Source organism: Malaclemys terrapin, chromosome 1, assembly GCF_027887155.1.
Source record: "Malaclemys terrapin pileata isolate rMalTer1 chromosome 1, rMalTer1.hap1, whole genome shotgun sequence".
NCBI lineage: Eukaryota > Metazoa > Chordata > Testudines > Emydidae > Malaclemys > Malaclemys terrapin.
The window spans coordinates 136,472,031-136,492,671 of NC_071505.1; the positions used below are offsets into that span (position 1 = coordinate 136,472,031).

At 49.5% G+C, this 20,641-nt stretch overlaps 1 protein-coding gene across 2 annotated transcripts in view; it reads right to left on the bottom strand.

The window, feature by feature from the left end:
• Positions 1-6,703, bottom strand: part of LOC128843505 (alpha-2-macroglobulin-like) — a 58,739-nt gene extending 52,036 nt beyond the window's left edge. The window contains exons 1-3 of one of the 2 annotated variants that reach the window (XM_054040376.1): positions 6,541-6,703; positions 2,584-2,767; positions 227-383 (exon numbers count right to left, since the gene is read on the bottom strand). In XM_054040376.1, the coding sequence (XP_053896351.1) occupies positions 227-383; positions 2,584-2,767; positions 6,541-6,629 (430 nt within the window). In that variant the 5' untranslated portion in view covers positions 6,630-6,703. The remainder of the gene's footprint in view (positions 1-226; positions 384-2,583; positions 2,768-6,540) is intronic. The other variant, XM_054040382.1, reaches the window with a different exon arrangement.
• Between the last annotated feature and the right edge of the window lie 13,938 nt (positions 6,704-20,641).

The following is a 20,641-nucleotide window of genomic DNA, read 5'->3' on the forward strand; positions in this document are numbered from 1 at the left end:
CATTGAGGCAGCTGCTGTGTGCATGCCTGGCCCAGATGCAATGACCCATGGACACATGCAGGGTTGGATGCATGCACCACGCTCCCCAGCTTTGTGACTAGCGGGGAGGAGGTGGGAAGGCAGGTTTACTGCCAGCTGAACTAACTTGGTGACGAGTTGTGGGGTCTCTGGGGAGGCAGGGAGGATTTCCTGCTCTGTATCTAATTCCCCACCTGATTCCCTGTACCTGTTTGTCCGGGTTTGTAGACGGGTTTGTCTGTCTGGACAAAGACCAGGCTCTCTGAGTTCTTGACCAGCACCGATTTCCGGCTCCTGAACTCCAGCGTCGGCCCCTTCACCAGCACCGTGAGAAACGCTGCTGATGAGCTGCTGGACTTTGGAACCTGGAGAACAGCAAAAGAGCCGCTGCCTTAGAGACGCTCCCCTCTGCACTGAGCCCTTGGAGGCTGGAGTTGTACATGGAACCCAGCCAAAAAGGTCCCCACGTACCTACCAGAATCAGGGATTGTGGGGTCTGGGGCTCTGCCAGTCTGACCTCACTCTGGTTTTGCAGGACTCTTCTCCTCCATCCCCATTAATGTCTCCTCTATACTGCCAGAATCTTTGCAGTGATGGGGCCTCCACCACCTCCTCCAAAGGAGACTCTGCCTGCCACCCCCGGCCATGCCCTCCCTACCAGGAGTCTCTGACTCCTCCACCCCAGTAGCTCATATCTTAAAACTTCCCCCAGCATCTTAGTCTCAGCTTTTCCTTCTGCCCATCTCCCCCTGTGCTGCCTCTTGCCAAGACTGGGGGTCATTTCCCTTCCCTCGTTATGCTCCTTCCTCAAAGGGGTTGATGGACTGTGATCATGTCCCCCCAGCTGTGGATCCCAGAGATGAAGGAAAATGGGAAGCTACATTTGATTAATTACTTCTGGGCTGGGTCCATTTTCTTCTACTGTCCCCCCAGCCAGCCTTGAGAGCTGCAGGGAGAAACCCTGAACTGGCCCCTGGGAGAAGCACAAGATGAGCTCATGGACGTTGTGATAAATAAAGGGAGGATGTCAAGTATCAGGGGGTAGCCGTGTTAGTCTGTATCTACAAAAACAACAAGGAGTCTGGTGGCACCTTAAAGACTAACAGATTTATTTGGGCATAAGCTTTCGTGAGTAAAAACCTCACTTCTTCGGATGCATAGAGTGAAAGTTACAGATGCAGGCATTATATACTGACACATGGAGAGCAGGGATGGTTCTCCACTTGTGAAGTAACTCCCTGCTCTCCATGTGTCAGTATATAATGCCTGCATCTGTAACTTTCACTCTATGCATCCGAAGAAGTGAGGTTTTTCCTCACGAAAGCTTATGCCCAAAGGGAGGATAGCTCCTTTGATGGACACCCAACCCACCAGTTAGCTGTAAAATCCCTCTTAGTGTGTTCTCTGCTTGCTTTACCTGTAAAAGGTTAACAAGCCCACAGGTAAAAGAAAAAAAGTGGGCAACTGACCAAAAGAGCCAATGGGAAGGCTAGAACTTTTTAAAATGGGAAAAAGAAACTTTCCCTTTGGTTGTGGTTGCTCTCTTTGGTCTGCAGGAACACGGAGCAGCAATGCTATAAGCAGAAATGCTGTGTAAGGTTTGAACCAGGTATGAAAAATTATTTTCCATACCTAGCAGGACTCATTGGGATAGGGAATGTTTAGGTAGACATGATCAGATTATTTCTTTATTTTGGCTTGTGGATCTCCTCTGTGCTAACCCCAGATGCTTTTGTTTGCTTGTAACCTTTAAGCTGAACCCCCAAGAAGCTATTTTGGGTGCTTACTTTTTGGAATTGCTCTTTTAAAATCTAGCAAAAGCCTAAGTTCCAGATATATTTTCTTTTTGTTTTTCATAAAATTTTCCTTTTTTAAGAACAGGATTGGATTTTTGGTGCCCTGAGATGTTTGTGCATATGCTGTTTGATTAGCTGGGGGCAACAGCTAATTTCCTTTGTTTTCTTTCTCAGCGCTTCCCCGGAGTGGGGGTGAAAGGGCTTGAGGGTACCCCACAGGGAGGAATTCCCAAGTGCGCCTACCTGGGTCCAAGGGTTTTTTTTTTTTTGCATTTGGGTGGTGGCAGCGTTTACCAAACCAAGGTATCAGAGAAAAGCTGTAACCTTTGGAGTTTAATACAAACCTGGAGTGGCCAGTATTAATTTTTAGAATCCTCGCGGGCCCCCACCTTCTGCACTCGGAGTGACAGAGTGGGGATTCAGCCTTGACAGATGTCAATGGTCTTGAGGAAGTTTTCTAACCTCCTCCTTCCATGGCTTTCTTTCCGGTCTCACTCAGAGGCTTGTGGAGCCCCCTGAGAAATGGGAGACCAGTCCTCAGCCGCAAGGTCAGCACTGACTCAGAGAGAAAACCACCCAACAAAGCCAGCCACACCACAGCCTGTAGCACAGCCTCTCCCAGCATCGTGCCGGGCACTGAGCTCAGCACTGACTGAAGATCACTCCTAATGAGTCACCCACAGCACTGCCAGGCCTTGCAGGGGTTAGTCCCAGGCTGTCACTATCTTATAGACTCAGGTAATAAACCCTGTGGGGGTCAGATACTCACTGTGAACGGGACGCACTTGAACACGTCCTTCTCCGACACCACGTCTGCGATCAGGCTCCTGTTCTCCCCTGCGTATTCCAGCGTGGTGCTCAGCGTCACAGACTCGTTCAGGTGGGTCAGCTGGATACAGACCTTTTCAGGACCGTTGGTGTGGATCAGAAAGGGCACTAGCACCATGTACTGCCTGGGAAGGGGAAGGGCACAGGTCAGAGAGGCGGGGATGGGGAATGGAGAAGGTATTGATGAAAGGGCATTGGTTAGTGTGGCAGCCGAATCCCCGACCATCCATCTGCACTGTAATTTGTACATACAGGAAGGTGAATTTCATTTTGCTTTTGTAACATACTAGCCAGTCTGCTCAGTCAGCCAGGAACCTAGGACACCCCCTGGAGCGAAGGAACTAGTTCTGTGCTAACAGCGATTGCTGTCCAAGGGCTGTTTGTTCAGGCTCCCAGCAGGGAGTGGGGATGGCTTGAAAAGTTCCAGGCTGTTAATTGAGGTTTGTGTATCCCACAGCCCCTTGCTGTGTTATGTAAACAGGGGGGAGGGAGCTCAGATGAAATGCTTGTTGTACCTCCATGGAGACTGACAGGCAGTTACACAGGAGTGTGGATCAGGGCTTTTAATCTAATCTCCTCTCTAGCTGTCTGTCGATCTAGGTGTGTCACCTGCTGCCCTCAGTAATGGAGAGATACAAATGTACGGATGGCTGTATGTGCGCTGACATCTGACTGTAGGGAATGGCCATTGTGCTAAAGGGGCGGCGTGGCCTAGTGGACAGGGCTTTAGCTGGAGAATTCCTTGCTATGCCTGGGTGTGTCAGTGACATGCTGTGTGCTACTGGGCTTCACTGCTTTGTGCCTCAGTTTCCCCATTTCTGATATTGGGATCCTGAAGATGCTGCTTACACCCCCCCCCCCTTTAATGTGCCTGGAGATCTTTGGATGAAAAGTGCTCGCTTACAGGTTCAAATGTTAGTGAGGACTTTGCCCAACTTGCCGGCAATGACAACCACAGAGTGATTTGGGCTACAGAAGGAGATCTCACCGGCCGTGGCTGCAGCCTGTTGACTCAGAGCAGAGACGCTGGCAGAGCGTCACTGCTGGGAGGCTGGACGTGCCTCAGTGTGAAGCTCCCTGGGACACCCAGCTTTCTGCCGGGGGGCTGTTCATCTTGCTTAGCCAAGATTTCAAAATGACAGAGTTAGGTAGGAGTAGCCTTAACCTGGCTCTGATTAAATTCCACTTCGCCCTTTGTTAGGCCTGAGCCAAAGCCCATGGAAGTCAATAGGACTCTTTCCATTCCCCTCAGTGGGCTTTGGATCAAGCCCTGAGTGATTTTCTCTTTACCTTCAATCTCAGCCAATAAAGGCTGGGGGCTGATTCTCCCCCGCCTGGCACCTGGTGCAGAGTGAGTGCAAAGGGAGCCTGAAGCGCGCGGTTCTGCTCTGGTAGCATTTGACACCCACTCTGCCCTGCTGTAAATGGTGATACGAAGAGCGAGGCCATGGAAAGCCAGGGCCTATGTTTAGCGCTGCCAAGTGTCCTGCCTCATGTGTGACACTCACCCATTCGCAGCCCTGTCACATGTCCCTGCGGCTCAGCTGGATTCTCACACATCAGAACAGAAAAGGCCGCACACTACCAAAACCTGACACTGCTCCAGTGCTTAATTTGTGCCAGGGCTTACCAGGGCTGAGCCCCGGCACCTCTAGGCTTGGCAGTTCATTGCCCTGGCACCTCTGGGCTTGTAAAAAAATTGCTTGAGCCCTGGCACCTAATTGCTTGAGCCCCAGCATCTCTTTCATTACAAATGAAGCACTGCGCTGCACACACTTCTCCCTCGGGGGTGAGGATGACAGAAGGAACAACACGTGACAGTCGTGTTGCTTAACACTCTAGTTGCAGGCTCGCTGGTACTACAGTGATTAGCACAGTATGAGAGCCTCAGTGAATAGCTGAACCGTAAGCAGGCAGCAGGCAGTTTCCTGCAGTTGCCCCTTGGCTGCTAGAGGCAGCTGTGGCATTTGCTGAGCCGACAGCCAGGTGCCTCCTCTCTCCCTGCTGGATCACAGCAAGCAGCCTGGAGGTGATGACAGAATGTGAGAGACCTGATACTGGCCCCAGCCTCCCCCCGGTACAAACCCCCAGCTGCTGTGACCCAAACAGCTCAAAGCATCCCAGGAGTTCCAGCCTTACCACTCAGTAACAATAACCCCAGCAGCTCCGCATCTGACCCTCCTGGGCACCTCCTACCCCAGCCAAAGCTGCCAGGTTTTGTTCAGCTTCCCGGTGAACACCACCCCTTCCCTCTTCCTCTCCTCCCAACCAGCTTGGGGCAGAATATGTCAACTGTAAACTAAGCATATATGCAAAATAGTCACTAATATGCCGATTACTTCATTAAACAGCATAAAATGCCTCATGGAGCAGAATAAAACTTGTGACTGGCATCACATTCTGTTCTTCCCTTGCCCTCTCAGCCTGCATGAACTTTAGTTTAGACCGAGAGAATAAAACTGCACACAAGGCAGGTCTCGGTAAGACAGATGGGGAGAAGAGTGGGGCCTCTCCTGTGCAGCAGGATGCAACTGAAAACAAAACTGCAAGTGCTTCTTCAGCACAGAGGAGGTCTTCTCTCCATTTAAAGGTGCAGGATGTAGACAACATGTCTGACCAGACACAAGCTACATGCTCAGAATGGAATACAGCTGGGTGAAAAAAATCTGATGAAACTGTTTTCTGTCGGACAGTGTAGTTTAGTCAAAATGGAACCCGTTTGTGGGAACATGTCGAGTTTGACCAAGGGCCCAATTGCAAAATGATAAAACAAATGGTTTCAACTTTCTCGTTTCAATAACATCAAAATGTTTCATTTTCCCTTTAATATTATGTTGTAGTATAATATTTCTATACATTTACATTATAATTATTCAATATTATTGTAACAAAATGTTGTGACATTATCAAAATGAAACATTTCCATGTTTCTGAATCAAAATTTTCTGCAGTTTCCTTCCTCTCAACATTTAAACTGCACATTCCAATTTGGAATTAAAACAAATTTTAAAATGTCAGGCTTTCCGGTGGCATGGCAATTCCGGTTTCCAGCCAGCTATAGATTGTCTCCCTGTTCTGTATTTGTATAAAGCCTAGCACAGTGCGGGCCCTGATCCATAACTGGGGTGCATAGGCACTGCTGCGACACAAACAAACAATTCAAACAAGGCATTCGTTGGGTTAAGAGATCTGACATTGGAGTTATGGGACTAGATCCCTCCCCCACTGAATCAGGGCAGTGTAAATTGCACCTGCTCATGTACACCAGCGAGGAGGGTGCTACACCAGGAGAAGGGAGTGCGCATTGGAGGGTAAATGCTCTAATCTATGCTGGGCTCCAGGGGAACTCTCTGCCAGTCGACACTGCCAAAGGGATACCCTGAGTCCATCCAGCTCCTGGCTGAGCTTGGCCACGCGCCCTCTTCAGGCCCCTCAATGGAGGCGAGGTTGCAGCCAAGTGGCGAGTTTGCAGTGCCCCAGGTGGATATTCCAGCAGAGTGTGTCACTGCCAGGGTCTGTGCTGACAGTCAGGAATCTAGGTCACAGACTCTCTTTGGGAACAAGCACAGTCTGTGGCTGCCAAGGGAAGCAAACTGGCTTTAAAGAAGAGGAGAAAAGAGAAACACTTTTCTGAGCTCTCCCTCCCAGGCAAGGAAACTGGGGCCCATCCACGAAAGGTACCACAAGGCAGATGGCATATTGCCCATGAAACCACAGGGAGAGCCAAACTCCTGAATATGTCTAGGTAGGGATACAGCTAGAGAGAGCTGTGTGGGGAGCCCCAGAGTGGAATAGCAGGTGAGGCTGCAGGGCAGGACTGAGGGGCATTGGCAGAGCTGTGAGGGGGATGAAGGAAAGAAAAGAGAACACAGCATGAGCCCGTGCATGTGCAGCTTACGGTTCGGTGGTGGGCGAGGTGTCTCCAGGGAGGAGGAAGAGGAGCAGAAGGAAGATGCTCGGGCCACCGGGCAGCCTGTCCTTCCCCATGGTGCAGAGTGAGGGTGGTGAGTGAGGCAGACACACAGACTTGTCCGCTGGCTCCCTGCACCCTGGCTGTCCGCTGCGTCTGCCCCTTTATACCTCTCTCTGCAAACAGCCCCCGGGAGGGGCGAGATAAGGGCAGGGGGCCAGGACCATCTGGGAAATGGAGAGAGGTACGTGAGGAGGAGCCAGAGCCAACAGCTCTGACTCATGGCAGAGAGACTGTCCCTGGCCAGACCCTGACAAACTGGGGGAAGATATTCATTGGAGGTGTTCATGTGAGACACTCTCCTGCAGGGCCGTAGCAACAAAGAACGTGGCCCCCCTCCGAACATATGTCCGGGCAGGATCCCTTACAATGTAGAAACTGGAATGCGGCATTTTTTTTGCCACTTTTAGGGGCCCCCTTCCTTGCGGGTCCCCCTCCAGTCAGAGGGTACGGAGGACGCTCGCTACGCCTCTGCTCTCCTGTGTCTGAACCATTCACCCCCAAACCTGTTTGTATCACTCCAGCAGCACTCTGCGGTGGTTGGAGAAGCCCTTTAGCTCATTACAGGGCCAGTGCAGCATTCTGTGGGGATTGGAACAAACTCCCAAATCCTGACCAGCATTTCCAGAGAAACCTTTCCTGTTCCTATGCTGTATTCCTCTGGTATGATAGCCAGCTACTTCCAATAATATCCCTCCGGTACAGATCACAGGGGATGCCAGTGAGACCATTTTGTGTACCATTGCCCCCTGCTGCATGGTGAGTGTCAGAGCTGGCCATGGGTATAAAAGTGCCCTTTGCTGGCTGCAGGAGTGGAGCTGCCCCTGTAGTGGTGTGTTTGTGCCATTGCCCTTGTTAGGAGTGCATAGAGCACACTTGCTCATGTGCACAGAGCTAGCTCTGGGCATATCAGTGCCCTCAGTTGTTCGAGGGAGCAGGAAGCTGGTGCTAGTCGTGAATGGTCTCTTTGGAGCACAGTAAGATTGGCACACTGGGGATCTAAACAGAGGAGGGAAAATCTTGTGAGAGAAAGTTGGGAGAAGTGGGTTCATTTCTCAGCCCTGCCACCGATTCACTGTGTGACCTTGGGCACGTTCACGCCCCTCTCTGTGCCTCAGTTTACCCATCAGTAAAATGGAGGTAATGATCCTGACCCACCTGGCAGGGGCGTGTTGGGCTCAACTGACTAATGATTGTCAAGTGGTTTAGGATCTTCTGATGGGAAGTTCTATAGAAAGGCAAAGGAAGAAGTCCTTTGGCGAGCAGATGGGAAAACAGAAGTAGACATTCTGAAGATTAATCCCTTACCCCATTAGGGAATTAAGATCATTCAGGGAGTGTGGGCAGCCCCTGCCCTGCTTCCATGAAACAGAGATCTGAAATACAGGGGAAACCTTAGTCAGGGGAAGGATGGATCTTATTCAGCTCCCCAGTAGACCTGGGAGAATGAGTAATTTTTCAGTTCCTGACAACCAGAAGTTTTCTAAAGATTTCCTGAAGCGAAAGGTTGAAAAAAATTGTTTTGGCTCAAAAGAAAAATTTCATTCACCTGAAAGAAAACATTTCATTTTTATGTTGAGTCTTTTTTTTATGTTTTTGAGTATTTTAAAAATAAATTAAAGGAAATTTTGAAAAGACAAAAAAAAAAAAAAGAAAACCAACCCCCTATAACATTTTATTGGAAAATTTCAAAACAAAACATTTTCTTTTTCTGGAATTTGGTTTAAGGTTTCTCCCCCCAAAAAACTAAAATAATTTGCAAAATGTTTTGCTGCTGCCCAAGCTGCATTTTTGCTGCCAAAAAAAGAGACTTTTGTACAAAAAATATCACTCAGCTGTAATCCTAAACCCACACAGGCCCAGCTCTAGTCACTTCCAGTACAAACAGTTGGAAAAGACAAACATATGGTGAGGTTATGCAATTGGCTGTGGGTGATAACCCAGCCTTCACCCCACTGTGGGTCCAGGAGTGGGAAGTGAAAACATGTGAAGAGTTAGTATAGTACTTTAAAAGTCCTTGGACCACGGACTCAGAGGGTCCTGCCAATGAACAGGACAGTGAGTTAATATCCCCTGCACAGTCCCCTTCATACTGTCCCTCCCTTTATGCTCAAAGGAAATTTTTCATGCCCCAGCTGTCAGTTCATAATGTCTGAGAAATCGGGGCTCAAGAAGGCTCTGTGAAATAATGGTCTTAAGAGAGGTCCAGAGGGGGCTGCAGGGAAGGATGAAAGGTGTTGCCAGAGCTGTGGGGGGAGTCCAGGAATGCATGTGGTACTGGTGCAACCACTGCTGGTATAATGTGCCCTCTTCTGGTGTCTATAATGCAAGCAGGGTGCTGATAAACTGGAGAGGATTCAGAGAAGAGCCACTTAGTGATAAGATAATAGATTGAACTCCTTGAGTCTAACAAAGAGAAGGTTAAGGGGTGACTTGAACCCAATATAAGTTTGTACATTTGATAATGGGTTCTTAACAAGATCCAATGGCTAGAAGTTGAAACTAGACCAGGGGGATCCCCTTCTGACAACAAAATTACTACATGACTCCAGTAGGGGGGACCGAAGCCTGAGCCCGCCTGGGCCCTGCCTCCAGGCGGGGAGGCCAAAGCCGAAGCCCAAGGCTAGGATTGCCAGGTGTCTGGTTTTTAACTGGAATGCCCAGTCGAAAAGGGACCCTAGAGGCTCTGGTCAGCACTGCTGATAGGGCCATTAAAAGTCTGGTCGGTGGTGCAGTAGGGCTAAGGCAGGCTCCCTGCCTGCCATGGCTACATGCGGCTCCCGGAAGCAGCGGCATGTCCCCCCTCCGGCTCCTATGTGTAGGAGCAGCCAGGGGGCTCCACACACTGTTCCTGCCACAAGCGCCGGTTCTGCAGCTCCCATTGGCCATGAACCATGGTTAATGGGAGCTGCAGGATGGTGCCTGTGGACTGGCCAGAGCTGCCTGGCCGCACCTCCACATAGGAGCTGGAGGAGGGACATGCCACCGCTTTTGGGAACTACCTGAGGTAAGTGCCACCAGAGCCTGTATCCCGTGCCCCAACCCCCTGCCCAAGCCCTGATTCCCCTCCAAACTTCTCGATCCCAGCCCGGAGCCCTCTCCTGCACCCCAAAACCCTCATCCCCATCCCCAACCCAGAACCCACACCTCCAGCCAGAGCTCCTGACCCCCACACTCCAACCCCCTGCCCTAGCCCTGATCCCCATCCTACCCTCTGAACTCCTCAATCCCAGCCCGGAGCCCCCTCCTGCACCCCAAACCCCTCATTCATGGCCTTACACCAAAGCCCATATCCCCTGTCAGAGCCCTCACCCTCCTGCACCCCAACCCCCTGCCCCAGCCCCCTCCTGCACCCCAAATCTCTCATCCTCGACCCCACATTAGAGCCAGCACCCCCAGCTGGAGCCCGAACCCCCCTGCACGAAACCCCCCTGCCCCAGCCTGGAGCTGCCTCACATACTCCGAACCCCTCAGCTCTATCCCCAGCCTGGAGCCTCAGAGAAGAGCCACGGCAGGGGTGGGGCCTCAGAGGAGGGATGGGGCAGGGGGCAGGGTGTTTGGTTTTGTGTGAAGTAGAAAGTTGCCAACTCTACCCAGGGCTGAAGCTGAAGCCCGAGCCCCACTACCCAGGGCTGAAGTCCTTGGACTTTGGCCCGGGCAGTGGGGCTTGGGGTTCGGCTTCAGCCCCAGCCCCAGCAAGCCTAAAGCCAGCCCTGGTGACCCCATTAGCACAGGGTCCCGACCCACAGTTTGAGAAGCGCTGAGCTAGACAAATTTACACTGGAAATAAGGTCTACATTTTAACAGTGAGGGTAATTAATGACTAAAACAATTTACCAGGGGTCACAGTGGATTCTCTATCAGGAGCAATTTTTAAATCAAGATTGGATTTTTTAAAAGACATGCACTAGTTCAAAAAGAGTTGTCTATGGCCTGGGTTAGACATGAAGTCAGAGCAGATGATCACAATTGTCCCTTCTGGCCTCAGAATCTATGAATAGGGGGCTGCAGGGCAGGACTGAGGGGCATGGGCAGAGCTGTGTGAGGAGCCCAGGACTGGGATAGCAGTGGGGCTGCAGGGCAGGACTGAGGGGCATTGGCAGAGCTGTGTGAGGAGCCCAGCACTGGGATAGCAGGGGGGCTGCAGGGCAGGACTGAGGGGCATTGGCAGAGCTGTGTGAGGAGCCCAGCACTGGGATAGCAGGGGGGCTGCAGGGCAGGACTGAGGGGCATTGGCAGAGCTGTTTGAGGAGCCCAGGACTGGGGTAGCAGGGGGCTGCAGGCAGGAGCGGCACCAGGGTTTTTGCCACCCTAGGCGGCAGCGCTCCTCTTTTGAGCATTCGGCAGCGGGGGTCCTTCCGCTCTGCATCTTCAGGGCACTTTGGCGAGTGAAGGACCCGCTGCTAAATTTCCACTGAAGACCCGGAGCGGAAGGACCCCCCGCCGCCGAATTTCCGCTGAGGACAGCAAAATGCTGCCCCCCAAATCCTGCTGCTCTAGGCAACCGCCTAGGGTCGCCTAGTGGAAATGCCGGCACTGGAATAGCAGGGGCTGCAGGGCAGGACTAAGGGGCATTGGCAGAGCTGGGTGGGGAGCCCAGGACTGGGATAGCAGGGGGCTGCAGGGCAGGACTGAGGGGCATCATCTGAGCTATGTGGGGAGCCCAGGGCTTGAATAGAAGGGGGACTGCAGGGCAGGATTGAGGTATGTCTCTGGATAAAGCTTGTGGGACCCCTTTCCCACACCATGGTGGTGCTTTTAGGGTCTCATTGACAAGCCTGAACCTTCATGTGTGTGGGGGAATGAAGCTGTGTCCTGGCTGGCATTAAGCATAGACCACTAGTGGAAGTGGCTGAAAAACAGTCTCCCTTTCTTGTGAAAAAATTAAAATTGTTTTGAACAGAACAAAACAAAACTCTTTTGTCCTGAGCAAAGACATAAGGTCAAAAATTTGAATTTTTTCACAAGGAGGAAAGCCTGAAAACATTCCCTTTGGGGAGAACCAAGCCAGAATTTAACTACTTGCTCCAGGGGCTGCCTGACTCCCTAGTCATTTGGCTTCCTGGGTTGGCTGACTCTGGGCCAAGGGATGCCCTCAGAGCTGTCTGAAGATCCCTGGGAGCAGAGGCTCCAGCCAGCCCTCCAGGTGAGAAGCCACAGGAGGCAGGCGATGAGCTAGCAGAAAAAGCAGGTAAGTTTCCGTTGAATGTTTCATCGAGATCTACACAGTTCCAGGGAACATTTTGGTTTTGATGAATCATCATTTTCTGATGGAAGAACTTTCCATTGGTGATTTCCAACACTTTGTGTTTGCTGAGCACATTGACGGCGTGGGAGTTGAGGAGAAGACAGGAAGCAGTGAGCAGATAACAGAGGATTTGGAAAGTGGGACAGAACAGAATTTGCTGGTTCATCACTTAATGACTTGGCTTCGTTACAACAAGGGCCACAGGGAGCACAGTGGATTTGAACCAAATGACAGAGCAGCCAGATGCATATTTACAATTGAGGCACTGACTTGCTGCAGGGCGCTGGCCCTTGTCACCTTTGTTCTAACAGGAGGGACATGGAGTAAACAACCAAGAGATCCAGCAAGGACATGCAGGCTGCCTTTGTGCCAGCTTCCCTGGGGCCCATAGGTGCTGGAACTAGGGTGCTGGGGGTACTGCCACACCCTCCTGGCTTGAAGTGGTTTCCATTTTATCCATGGTTTACAGTTTGGCTCAGTGGTTCTCAGCACCCCCGCTATACAAATTGTTCCAGCCCCCCTGCTGGGGCCAGACAGTATGCCAGGGGGTTCTGCAACTCTTTCATTCTGGTGCTCACATTGGGAGAGAGAGAGGCCCACGCAGAACTCCAGTCCCTAACCGCATGGCTCTCAGCAGATTCCATCCTGCACAACACTGGGATGGGCTCCAGGGTGCAAACCTATGGCCTGAACCAATGAATATATAAGAGTAGTTATAGTGACTATTAGAATTTGGTTCAGAATTTTGGTTACTGGCGGCGGTCTGCAATATGAGAAGAGTCCCCTTCAGTGAGGCAGTGGGGTTAATGGACGGGAAGCTCAGAAGTAGATTTATGATCTACTGTTACTCTTCCCAGTGCAGACACTGCTAGTGGAGATCACAAGGGGCAAGTGTGGTTCCTATTAGCCCTCTCCCCCATGCCTGTAGCATGTAGAGCTCTGACTCAGTTACACCTTTGAGAAGGAAAAGCCGGACTAACTCCTGAATGTGTGGAAGAGGGACAGTAATGATCTTCAAAGAGACCTCAGAGGCAAGAGGAAGGAAAAGGTTCTTTGGATGTGGGCTGGGGAGAACAACCATATTGGGTCAGACCAATGGTCTATCTAGCCAAGAATCCTGTCTTCTGCTAGTGGTCAGTGCCAGGTGCTTCAGAGGGAAATGACTAGAACAGGGCAATTACCAAGTGATTCATCCCTTGTTGTCCATGCCGAGCTTCTGGCAACCAGAGGCTAGGGACACTCAGAGCATGGGGTTGCATCCCTGACCATCTTGGCTGATAGCCATTGATGGACCTGTCCTCCAGAAAAAAATAGTCCCAGTCTTTTAAATCTCTCCTCATATGGCAGCTGTTCCATACCCTTAACCATTTTTGTTGCCTTTCTTTGTACCCTTTCCAATTCTAATATATCTTTTTTGAGATGGGGCAACCAGAACTGCACGCAGTATTTACGGTGTAGGAGTACCTTGGATTAGGAGTAGAATGGCATTATGATATTCGCTGTTTTATTATCTAGCCCTTTCCTAATGGTGCCTAACATTGTTACTTTTCTGACTACTGCTACACATTGAGTGAATGTTTTCAGAGAACTATCCACAATGACAATGAGAGCTCTTTCTTGGGTGGTAACAGCTAATTTAGGCCCCATCACATTGTATATGTAGTTGGGATTATGTTTTCCAACATGCATTATTTTGCATTTATCAATATTGAATTATAGCTGCCATTTTGTTGCCCAGTCACCCAGTTGTGTGAGATCTCTTTGTAACTCTTTGCAGTCTGCTTTGGACTTAACTATCCTGAATAACTTTGCATCGTCTGCAATTTTTGCCACCTCACTGTTTGCCCCTATTTCCAAATCATTTATGAATATGTTGAACAGCACTGGTGGCAATACACATTCCTGGGGGACACCACTCTCCATTCTGAAAACTGACCATTTATACCTATCCTTTGTTTCCTGTCTTTTAACCAGTTACTGAACCATGAAAGGACCTTCCCTCTTATCCCATAATGGCTTACTTTGCTTAAGAGCTTGAGGGTTTAATCTGTGGAAGGACTCTATATAGTGCTATTGTTCTCATCCTGCCTTTTCTGTAACTTGAAAAATTCAACTGCTTTTTCTCCTACAAACCCACATCTCAGTATCCTTGGTACTTCTAAAGAAGTTTTGGGCCAAGCTGTGTGGGGAGCCCAGCACTGGACTAGCAGGGGGGCTGCAGGGCAGGACTGAGGGGTATTGGCAGATCTGTGTGGGGAGCCCAGCACTGGACTAGCAGGGGGCTGCGGGGCAGGACCGAGGGGCATTGGCAGAGCTGTGTGGGGAGCTCATGGTCATGGGCTCCGGGTTTGTATAATTTTTGATGGTGCCCAGACTGGGTCCAAATCCTGCACCCCACACCTGCCTTATAAGCCGATATATATCCTTACCTCTGTCCACCCGCCCCCAGCTGGGGCCGGGAGCAGGGCCATGTCTCCAGGACAGAGGAAAGGGGGCCAAGACTGGGGTCACAGCTGGGGGTGGACACAGGGCTGGCAGTAGAGCCCTGGGAGGCAGCCAGCAGCGGAGCCCCAAACATTGGTGGAGCCAGGCTCACGCTCCTGCATATTGGTGGAGCATGGGCAACATGGGCTCATATAACTCGCTGCCTATGCCCAGGGCTGGAATAGCAGGGGGGCTGCAGGGCAGGACTGAGGGGCATTGGCAGAGCTGTGTGGGGAGCCCAGGGCTGGAATAGCAGTGGGGCTGCAGGGCAGGACTGAGGGGCATTGGCAGAGCTGTGTGGGGAGCCCAGGGCTGGAATAGCAGGGGGGCTGCAGGGCAGGACTGAGGGGCATTTGCAGAGCTGTGTGGGGAGCCCAGGACTGGAATAGCAGGGGGGCTGCAGGGCAGGACTGAGGGACATGAGCAGAGCTGTACAGGAAGTCCAGCATTGGAATAACACAGTTTGCATTTACAGAACTATGCAGCAGATTTTTGCACTTCAGCTTGTGCTTGTGGACTATCAGTCCATGACCCTTGCACAACTCTATTGCCCTTCTGTTCCTGTCTGGGTCACTGGCTCTTTAAAATTGGCATTAGCTCAAACTAGTTACACACTTCATTGCTTACTGAGGCTGAGCTGTACACCAGCGTGAGAGAAAGCAGTATATTGAACTATTGCCTATGATTTGTGTAGCTAGCTGCAGAGGCACTAAAGAAATTCCTTTGCTTGCAGCACCATAGTGAGCATAGGCCCAGGAGCGGCGTCAGGGTTTTTGGCGCCGTAGGCGGGGGTCCTTCTGCGCTCCCGGTTGTCGTCAGCAATTCTGCGGCAGGGGGTCCTTCTGCGCTCCCAGTCTTTGGGGCACTTGGGTGGCGGGTCCCGAGTGAAGGACCCACCACAGAATTGCCGCCGAAGACCCGGAGCGCGGAAGGACCCCCCACTGCCGAATTGCCGCCAAGGGCAGCAAAATGCCACCCCCCAAATCCTGGTGCCCTAGGCGACTGCCTAGGTCGCCTAAATGGAAGCGCCCGCCCTGTGTAGGCCTGATTTTTCTCACACCAGTCAAAAGTGTGAGAAAGTTATCACATTACAGACAAATAAACTCCATCAAGTTGAATGTAGGGCCTGACTTTGCTTGGTCAACAAGTGATAATCATGCTTCAGTGAGCAAAGGCAAGATAATCAGGACCCAGACACATAGAATTTGATTATTACAGGGAATATTATGTGCTTTATTGCCAACTACTTGTTCTCAGTCAGTTTGGAGGCAGGGTAGAGGGTTGTCTATATATTTCTGGAGGGAGAGTATGAAGGGACACGCAGGCTGGGCTGAAATCAAGCTAAGTTACCTACTGCACAGCCACAACCTGATTGACTGCATGCTGTAAGTGTAACATTTACAAACAAGTAGTAGTGGAGGGATTGCAGAAGGAAAGAGGGGAAATAAATGCTCTGGCTTCTTTTTTCAATCTGGGTTTGTCCTGTGAGGGGGGGAAAAATAGACTAAACATGAGAATGATGAAAAGGGGGATTTTTTTTTTGTATAGCTCAATTTTCTCCCCAGAAAATGATGTTTAGCTGTACAGAATGACAGCAGGCCTGTCCTGAAAGGAGGTTTCTGTCAATTCCATGTGGAACCAATGAAATATCAGCCTGTTTGGCCCCATGCAGAGCAATCCTACATCCCCACCCTTTGGGCCCCACCCTTCCTCTCTCCTTCACTACGGTAACTCTATTGACTTCAGAGGATTTACTTTTCATTTAAGCGAGAGAGAGAGAGAGAGATCAGAATCTCCTATTAAAAGCCAATGTGCCAATTCTGGTTGTGCCAGGAGGACAAAACCACACTTAATCCCTCTGCCTTTCTTCTCCTGCTCTACAAACCACTGCAGTTGCATGAAACAGCTGAAAATTTAACTGCAGAATTAAGCACAGACATTTTCACCAAGTTTCACTCCCCACAAGTTTCACTTTTCCAGAAAACTCCCTGAAGTGGCTGGTTACACCACCAGCACCATGTGAAAGTTTCAAATCCTGTATATGCAAGAGTTCCAATTCCAGAGTCACCTTCAGCTGACGGGTGGGATTTCAGAAGCGCCTTAGGAGTACATGTCCCACTAACTTTCAATAGCATGTGTGCTCCTAAGTCATTTAGCTGCTTTTGAAACACCCCCCACCCGATGGGGCCATTTTCTGCTCAGAAAGTGGCTCATTTTCACAGTGAAGGGATCTGTTTCCAAGCTCAACATCTACAAAATCTTGTATATTTTCCCAGTGAAATCCATCCCACTACACTACTTTCAAATACTTTACAAAATACATCAGAGCCCTCAGGTTCTGAACAGCTCTCCCTTTCATTTAAATTACATCACCCAGTCTCTTGTCCACTTTCCCCCCCAGCCCGTCGTCTCCGCATTCTTATTGTACTCTATGGAGAGTACCACTCACAAGTCGCTCTATCTGGTGCGGACTCGTAGCTGCTTTCAAGGTGAAATGTCTGACCACAGGCTGTGCTGTACTCAGCAAGGACACGCCCATCTACAAAAGAAGAAACTCAAACGCATTCAATCCAAATATTCCATAGCCGCAATACGTGTCCCCTGCCCCAGTTACAGAATCCTCTCAGCTCACAAACACCTTTGAGAACTTGAAGCCTCCCTTGTTTCAGAATGACCTGTCTTCATGGCTGATCTATAAACTCATGGGCAGCATTTCATATGTTCAATAAGTCCCTAAACATCTGATGAAACTCCATTGCAATCTCCCCATTTCAGACTGATCCATTCCCCAGGCTGAACTATAATATACAGGCAGTGTCTGGCGAGTTTCAAGGTGTCCACTGGTCCCGTCTGGGAGGGACATGGGGCTAACATCCAGTATAAAAGCTGGGAGTGCCCACCCCCAGTCAGTATGTGTTAAGGTAAGAGTAGTAGCATGTAAACAAATCCCATCCAGCTTAGTGGAAATAGACAAGGATCTCAGCCAGGCCTCCTACCTATTTCATAGTGATCGTAGATCAGCACTGAAGCTGGTTTGATGTTGAACGCAAGAAGTTCTTGCTCAACTGAGAAAGAGAAAGTGATATTCTTCTGTGAGGCCTGGGAATGGAAGGACAGACAAGCTTGTCAGATTATTTTCTTTTAATATCAATTTCTTTCCACCAAAGACCCCTAAAGTGGGTCCCAAACACATGGCTGCTTACCTTGTATGATACCATCTTCCCAGAGTCCCTGTTCACTTGACTTGGTTGCTTCACAATTGCCTTGTTAGGACTTTTGGTCTTAGGGGAAAACAGTTTTATAAAATATACATAAAAAGGTCAAGAAAAACTAACATATTTTCTCAGACTTACACTCTCCAAGTTGAAGAGGCCACGGTTGTTCTTGGTTTCCACCTGCATCACCATACGATCACCCTGAAGCTTGAAACAAGGAAAAAGGAAAGAGATTCATTTATTAACACAAAAGACATCCCAGAACCTGCAGAAATGGCCACATGATGTCATTAAACACCTACCACATTCTTAATCAGTGCAAGTATTGGCAGCTCTATTACCATGGAACCAGGTGGAAACTGCATAATAATCACTAGGTGGCAGATTGTCAGAGGTATTTAGGCACCTAAGAATGCAGATGGGCAGGTGCCCAAGTGAATTTTTCTAAAGTGCTTAAATACCTGATTCCTACTGATTGTAATGGGAGCTAGGTTCTTTTGAATGTCCCACTAGGAGCCTACATGCCTTTAAAAATCTGTCCTTGGGTGGGGAAGTGGGGGGTGCTGTAACACACACACACACACACACACACTGGCCCTAGATGTATGTGTGTATTTATTTGGCCTAAGCTAGTCTGAAGCAGTTTGTCAGGCATCCACACACAGTTTGGGTATAATGTTTGTTTCATTAAGTGGGTTACTGGTTGTATGGAATGAAAGGGATGGCAATGTGTCCTGAGACAAGTGGTCTCCAGTGAATGCCTGCATGGCTCAGAACACTGGTTGTCTGGCCCAGTCCTCTCCTTTTATCCAGCCCAGGGTATAACAGCCCATAACCCCCTCTGCTCCTGGGGTGGTTTATTCACCTCACTCCCATCCTTTACCTTCCACAGGGATGAACCAACCGGGACAAAGCCTGAGAGCATCTTGCCATCAACAATGGCCATGCTGGAGCTATTGCACTTCCCGGCATAACTGCAATGAGAGAGACCAGATCAGTCTGGACCATGAATGAGGAGGAATCACAATGATACATTCTGCTCCAGAGCACAAAACCTTTCTGATTTACCTGTTCCATTTTTACTTCTTAGAGTATGTCTGCACTTAACACACTACAGTGTCACAGCTGCAGCACTGCAGTGCTTCAGTGTAGACACTACTATGCTGATGGGAGGAGTTCTCCCATTGGTGTAGATAATCCACTTCCCCAACAGGTTAGATAGCTAATCTACACCAGGGTTTAAGTCAGCTTAACTACACCTCTCAGGGGTGCAGATTTTTCATACCCCATAGCAACATAGTTAAACTGACTTCATTTTCTTGTGTAGATCAAGCCCTGATTACACGGAGGAGAGAGACAGGGCGGCAAGAGGCATAAGTGCATGAGAGGGACAGGGCATGGAGAGGTCTATTAATACAGCATCTAGTTTCTATAGTGCTGGTGCTCTATAAACACCTAGAGATGGAAAGGGTGTTGCCATGAAGCACAGTAAGTTCCATGCAGGGTGAGGGAGGTAATGTTCAGAGTGTTTTTTATATACCTAGTCACAGGGACACGATCCAGAACTGTTGGACTTGCATTTGGGGAGAGGTCCCGGCATCAGGACCAGGCAACAGGTGTCTCGGCAGGAGAGAGTGCTTCAGGGGACTCGGGCACCACAGGGTGTGGCTGGAGAGAACCTCATCTTACTTACAATGGCTGCTGCAATGGCAACTGCCATTTAAATGATTCACTGCTTATATGCACATTGTACGCATCCAGACAACCACCATGTGGCTAAAGGGAGGCAGGGGGGGGCAAATGTGAATCATCCCCATTATAAAACAGCACTAACACTGTACTCAACTGTCTAGTGTATGTGTGCACTGCAGGGCATTGTTAGATGGAATCAGAAATGCTTAGTTGGGTATCATAGGCCCCATACTGCTAACAGCTAGAGGAGAATCTCCTTTAGATCCATTCGTTAAGACCTGGGTTTTCAGGGTAGGAGAAGCCATGTCCTATGCTCACAATCACAGGGGCCATGGCAAAGTCCTGGGGTGCCACAGATTTGTTCCAATATTTACAATCAGCTCTGTTTTAAACCCTCCCCTCACCCCTTTTCCAGTCAGCTGGTTCTTGTCATTAAGGGAGCTGGGGCAGTGAGAGGAGGTTACCTGGCTGAAACGACAAGGTCAAACTTTGCTGGCATATCAGCTGTGCAGGTAGCATTCACTGGCTGCACAGAGAGAGAAAGAAAGAGAGAACCCAGATGCCTTCTCAGCCACAAGGATGTTGTACCTCAGAATTATCTAGAAAAAAAGGAAATAATCCTGACAATAAAACCCCAATCACTTCCATCCTCCATTTAACATTGTGGCAGTTTTCAAACACCTTTCTGACAGATCTGCCTCTATCCTCTATTTTTCACATCATTAATTCAGCTCCTGTCAAGGCTGCTTCCCCACTCTGAACTTTAGGGTACAAATGTGGGGGCCTGCATGAAAACTTGTAAGCTTAACTACCAGATTAGATCTGGTCCACTGCCACCACTCCCAAATGTGCTAATTCCCTTCCCTGGGTCCCCCCTCCTTCCTCCCACCAACTCCTGGTAGATCAAGATCCAACCCCTTTGGATCTAAAAACAAGGAAAAATCAATCAGGTTCTTAAAAAGAAGGCTTTTAATTAAAGAAAAAGGTAAAAATCATCTCTGTAAAATCAGGATGGAAACTAACTTTACAGGGTAATTAAACTTAAAGAGCCCAGAGGAATCCCCTCTAGCATTAGGTTCAAAGTTACAGCAAACAGAGATAAACACTCTAGCAAAAAGGTACATTTACAAGTTGAGAAAACAAAGATAAATACTAACACGCCTTGCCTGGCTGTTTACTTACAAGTTGGAAATATGAGAGACTTGTTCAGAAACATTTGGAGAGCCTGGATTGATGTCTGGTCCCTCTCAGTCCCAAGAGCGAACAACCCTCCCCCCCAAAAAAGAGCACAAACAAAAGCCTTCCCCCCACCAAGATTTGAAAGTATCTTGTCCCCTTATTGGTCCTTTGGGTCAGGTGTCAGCCAGGTTACCTGAGCTCCTTAACCCTT